Consider the following 6,000-nt stretch of genomic DNA (forward strand, 5'->3'; position numbering starts at 1 on the left):
GGACTTTAGGCATATCTAGTTAGCTAGACAAAATTTTATTTGAAATCTTCTGATTTTTCTGTAAAAACTCACAATAACTTTGTATTTTACTTCTAATATCAGAAATAAAAAGTAGGCACCTATAATTTCAGCTGCACAGGGGGCTGAGGCAAGAGGATCATAGATTTGAGGCCAGCCTGGGCAACTTAGTGGGACCCTGGCTCAAAATTTAAAAATTTTTAAATGAATGGGGTTATAGCTTAGAGGTAGAGCACTTACCTAGCGTGCACATGGCCATGTGTTCTATCCCTAGTGTAACACACACACACAAAACAAAAACAAAAATAATTTCCTGAAATCTTCCAGTGAAATCGATGTTATAGGAGAATGTTCCACATTTTTCATGCTTTGTAGTACTTGTGGTTCTTGCCCATAGTATTCTTCATCTCTCCACTTAGAGCCCTTATTATCCTCCCACCTGTCAGGAACCTCAAAATACTTCTAATCTTCCTTCTATCTTCAGGAAAGAGGTTCTTTTACCTTAAGGGGAGTGAGACAGATAACTCCTGGCTTCTTCTGTTTCCTCTTTTTCACTCTGACCACTTTCCCTGGTTTGATGCTGAACTATGTCTGTTTATATTTCATCCCAACTGTCCTAGTCCAGGGAAGTGACCTTACCCATTGAGAGTGAAGAAAAGATAAGACCAACTCACTATTCCTTGTAATAAGCCTTCCGAAGTAAAACAACTTAAAATTGACAGGAATTCAGTGAAGTTTCCAGAGGTCACCGATAGTTTCTGTTGCAAAGCCAGAAATCAATGCAAGTGTGATTTTTTTTTTTTTCCTTCCAAATTTTACTTGGGTGGTAAATATTGTCTCTGGTCCAGTTGAAGGAGCATTTGATTGGGATGTGTCTAAGTCACACAAATGTGATCCAGGTTATAGAATGAGAATTTGATCACTTGATAACTGAATGACAATTAATTGCTCTTCTCATCTGATTCTGCCTTTCCTGCAGTGAATGCACTAGGATATTCTAAGTCCTAGGCAGACAGTTCAGGAGGGAGAAGCCAGGAAACTAGCCTTATCACAGAGAAGTCTTCTGAACTATCTCAGCTGAGTCTCTATTGTGTTTCATTAGCCATCTATTTAGGTATTGTCACCTCAAGATGGCATCTAGGAAAATAGCCTTTGGGAGCTGCAGTCTGTACATAGACAACTGGAAGACCAAAGCTGTTCCACATGCAACCTCACTCCTCTGAGGCTCTCGGGTGGAAATGTATATCTAAAGACGGAAAGAATGGTGGGCAATAGGAGAGAAGGCTGTTCCATTGTGCTTTTGAATTACTGTGCCTTTCTTCTCGTGCCCTCTCCATCAGTTCTGGGGATGCCAGACACTGTGGAAGAGATGTGTCCTGACATTCCTCAGCTGGAAGGCCTGATGAAGGAAATCAATGACCTGGCTGAGTCAGGGGCCCGGTACACAGAGATGCCCCACGTCATCGAGGTGATCTTGCCCATGCTCTGCAACTACTTGTCCTACTGGTGGGAACGGGGGCCTGAGAACCTGCCCCCCAGCACAGGGCCCTGCTGCACCAAGGTGACCTCTGAACACCTCAGTCTCATCCTGGGAAACATCCTAAAAATCATCAACAATAACCTGGGGATCGACGAGGCCTCCTGGATGAAGCGCATTGCAGGTACCCATCTCTTTTCTCCCCCGTCCCTGGCCCAGGGACCAAGGAAGCTGGATGCTCTTTTTATCTCTTTTGTTAATACCAAGATGGCTTAGAGCAAACTGTATTCCATCTTTAAATCTCCCACCTCCCGGCTGCTTAACAGTAAATAGAATCAACATGTGCCCCAGAAGAGCTTCCTGGAACCAGTGCTCCTGCCCCACTCCCCTGCTAATCGAGGCCCTTCAAATCTCCAGGAAGCCCTTCTTGATAAACTACACTCTGATAATCATAGCTTTATTTGCTTTTGGTACTTAAGAACCCCATTTTCTCTTACAGTTGTAATTGTCCATGGTTTTCTTGATAAGTGATCTTGTGTGCTCTCCACACACATAAAACTCCCATCTGGACTGCACTGAAGGTCCTTAATGTTACTCTCTGACTGCATTTCACTTTATGCTTTCTAAGACCCTCTCTAGGCTATAGTAGCAGCACTATTTTATTTTATTGGCATTTCCTGTTTTTATTTGGGTCCCTATATAATTTCTTACATGCAATAGGTTCTTAGTGCAGGCTTTTAGCCAATTTTCTGTTCTTGAAGCAACCTCCAAAAAGAAAAAGCTTGGAAGTTGAATATGCTTTCTACAGTCCAGAAACCATGAATATCAATGTCCTCTGTCCCAGTGAAGAATGAGGAGGTGCACATTAAGGAAAAGACGTGTTTGATGGACCTACGTGGATAGTGCAATCCACCAGGACCAGATTCCCTCTGTAATATCCCACACCATGAAATAGAATGGCTATGGGAAAGGAGGGGGGTGCTAGGGACTGATATTGGCCAAATGATATTGTTATATTGTGTGCGTGTATAATATGTAGCAACAAATCCCATCATTATGTACAACTCTACTGCACCAATAAAAAATTGTGGGAAATAAAGAAATAACATAGCTGGGCTGAAGGGGGCTGCTAACTCAACATGAGGTAATGACCTTCTTGGACAAATGAGTAGATAGACTTCTGCAAGACCAAGGAATAAAATTCCCTGCTGCCTTCTCATCCCAGAAGTGCACTGAGATTGAAATTATTAACATTTTGGATACTGATGGCTCCTAGATAATGTAGGCCTCTTTGGACATAAGCAAATAGAGCAGGTACTCCCTAATGACCCACTAGCTTTAAAGTAGTGTTAGCCATAAGGTAATTTTTTGATGTGCTCTAATTCATATATCTGAACTAAGGGAAGGCAGGGAATTTAAGAACCTGCCCTCTGACCTCCATAGAGATACAAGAAAAGTAGCACTACCTAAGGGACACTGTTGGGAACTGAACTTTAGCCTGTTATTTATTCCACAGGCAAATCCAGCTCTCAGGGCACATAGTTCCTAGGGATTCAACAAAATGCATTTTAAATAGTGACCTCAAATCACCTGCATCAGTATGGCCATTTGGATTTCTGGTCCAAATCATAGCTGTAGCTCCCGGAGGGCTAAGAAGTCAAAACTTCTTGGTTAATGCCTCTTATGGCAACATCCCTCAGCCTTACCTTCCTAAAACTGTCTTTCTTATAAAAGTGAAAAATAAGATTAAACAGAAAAGTTTCTGGAACATAGATGGCTTCCAGCTGATATGCCCTTATCTTTGAAATACATATTTGAATGTACATTACAGTGGCTCATGATGCTTATTCATTTTATTTAACTTTTTTTCTTTCTCTGATTTTCATCTTCAAAATATTCTATACCCTTGGTCTAATAGTATAACCAATGTCAAATCAATAGGATATAATAAAAAATTCATTTTTAGCTCTAATCAGCAGTATTGCCTCCCTCCAGGCCCAGGAGAGTCTTCAGGCAGTAGCATGGCAACTCTCAAGTAGTGAAGGCTGAGAACTGTGGTTGGTTTATTGTGCTTTTAACAGAATTTTCTATAAAATATTCAAAAGTGTGTGTGTGTGTGTGTGTGTTATACATACATATATATACATACACACATACACATACATGCATGTTAATACACATTAATGTTGATTTTTTAAATATTTTAACTTTTAATTGGCACATAATAATTGTCCGTATTATAGGGTGCAGTATGTCATTTCAGTGCATGTATACAGTGTGTGATGATAACATCAAGGTCATTGACACATCCATCACCTCAACAGAAGATATGTTAGCTCAGCACAGTACTGGTTCTTATTAACTAAAGGCTTCCTTCTGGGACTTCAGGTATAGCTAGTGGCCCACCCCAACATGAACCCACTGTGAAATGATGCAAGCGAGTCGGTTAGGATGAGCAGGGAGGAGTGGCAGAGACTGTGCACACGTGAGTTGTGGGTGGCAGGGTCCCCAGGGCTAGGAGAAGCAGAGCAGGGAAGGACCTGCCTCTGTAGCAGCCCTGGACTCTCCACCCTCCCAGCAGATTTTTGAGAGGGAAGTCTTGAGAGCAAGGCTGGGGGAGGGAATGAGGCAGGCGCTGTCCTGCAGCAGTGGTTTCCCTGATTCTCTGATTCTCATCAACTGTCCATTATGGTAATACCTGAACTGAGGGGGTGGCTCTTGGTTTGTAAATAGTGTTCGCCCAGCCAATCATCAGCAAAGCCAGGCCTGACCTGCTGAGAAGCCACTTCATCCCAACTCTGGAGAAGCTGAAGAAGAAGGCAGTCAAGACGGTGCAGGAGGAGGAGCAGCTGAAAGCCGATGGCAAAGGGGACACGCAGGAGGCAGAGCTGCTCATCCTGGATGAGTTTGCAGTCCTCTGCAGGGACCTCTATGCCTTCTACCCCATGCTCATCCGCTACGTGGACAACAACAGGTATGGGGGAGACCTCTGGAAGCCCACCTGCCCCTCTCCAGGGCGAATCTGGGCCACAGAATGGGAATAGGGTGGAAGATGGTGTTGGGTTGTGTTAACGATGAGATGCGAGGAGGTCACAGCTGCCACCACCAGTGGTTTTTGTTGCAGGACCTCTGGGCAGTGCTTTTCTTGACAGTGATTCTGTATGGATTGAGGCACACATCCTCACAGGCTGTCACAGCTGGTCAAATCAGGGTCACAGGGACCCACTTCTTCCCCTCTGCTGACACTCCCAAATTCATATTCCAGTGTTACTTGATGGTGTGTCAGACACTATGTTAAGCATTGGTGGGTAGGAATGAACAAATCAGGTAAGCTCTCTGGCCTAGGGAGCTCTCCTTCTGAGAGTAGAGGAGCACAGACAACAAGCAAAATATATAAATGAATTATAGAGAGGAGGGTAAGGGGAATTAGGAATGCCATGGGAGGGTGCAGTGCCAGTTTTTTTGTTTTGTTTTGTTTTTTAAATAGTGTATCACTGAGAAAGCAACATTTGAGGAAAATTCTGAAGGAAGTGAATGTGGGAACCCTAAGTGTATGGAGCAAGGGTGTCACAGGAAGAGGGACCATGTGGTGCAAGTCCTAAGGAAGGAGCATGCTTGGGAGGCTCAAAGCAAGCCAGGGAGTCTAGGGCAGCTGGAACGAGGGATGGGAGAGCAGTAGGGGTTGCTGGGAAGGCAACATGTGGCCAAAGAGTGATGAGCCTTGGAAGCCACTGTGAGAACTCTGGCTTTTATTCTAGAGAGAGAATGTAGTGAAGGTTTCCAGCAAATATTTTGTGATCTGACTCTTGGAGCACTGTAGCAAAGGCAGGGACAAATAGGGAGAAGTGGAAGGTGAGTTGGGGGAGCTCACAGTGATCCAGTCAAGAACTTCTGGTGACCCCAAGGCAGAGATGAGCTGTGCCAGGGGCTGAGGCAGAAAGGAGGAATGAGGAGTGACTGCTTAATGAGCTTCATTTGGGGATAATGAACATGTTCTAGAACTAGAGAGTGATAGTAGTTGCACAACATTGTGAATGTACTAAATGTTTCCAATGGCAGATTTCATGTTATATGTACTTTACCACAGTTTTTTTTTTTTTTTAAGTTGATAGTGGTTAAAACCAGGGTGATAGCAGTAAAGGCAGACAAAAGTTGTCAGATTCTGAGTCTATTTTGAAGGCAGAGACCTTTGGATTTCCAGATTGGGAAAAAGGGAAAGTCATAGATGGTTCTAGAGAGTGTTAACCTGACAGAGTAGGAAAATGGAGTTTCCAGCAATTGAGTTGAAGAACATTGTGAGTACAAAAGATTTTTTCTGTGGGTGGGTGTGTGGTTTTTGTTTTTTTATTGTTGTTGTTGTTGTGTTTTATTTGGCTTTTGAGGGAAAGATCAGGAAACCACTTTCAGACATGTTACATTTAGTTGACAATTCAATATAAAAAGGACAGTTTTGATGCCAGCTGTGGTGGCATTTGCCTGTAATTCCAGCAACTCCAGAGGCTGAG

General features: G+C 43.3%; 1 protein-coding gene across 1 annotated transcript in view; it reads left to right on the forward strand.

Annotated features, from left to right (window-relative positions):
* Positions 1-6,000, forward strand: part of Ryr3 (ryanodine receptor 3) — a 369,815-nt gene that overhangs the window by 298,420 nt on the left and 65,395 nt on the right. Inside the window, exons 67-68 of the mRNA XM_047539293.1 lie at positions 1,359-1,679; positions 4,229-4,469. Of these exons, the coding sequence (XP_047395249.1) occupies positions 1,359-1,679; positions 4,229-4,469 (562 nt within the window). The remainder of the gene's footprint in view (positions 1-1,358; positions 1,680-4,228; positions 4,470-6,000) is intronic.

The sequence above is a fragment of the Sciurus carolinensis genome, chromosome 2 (assembly GCF_902686445.1).
Source record: "Sciurus carolinensis chromosome 2, mSciCar1.2, whole genome shotgun sequence".
Lineage (NCBI taxonomy): Eukaryota > Metazoa > Chordata > Mammalia > Rodentia > Sciuridae > Sciurus > Sciurus carolinensis.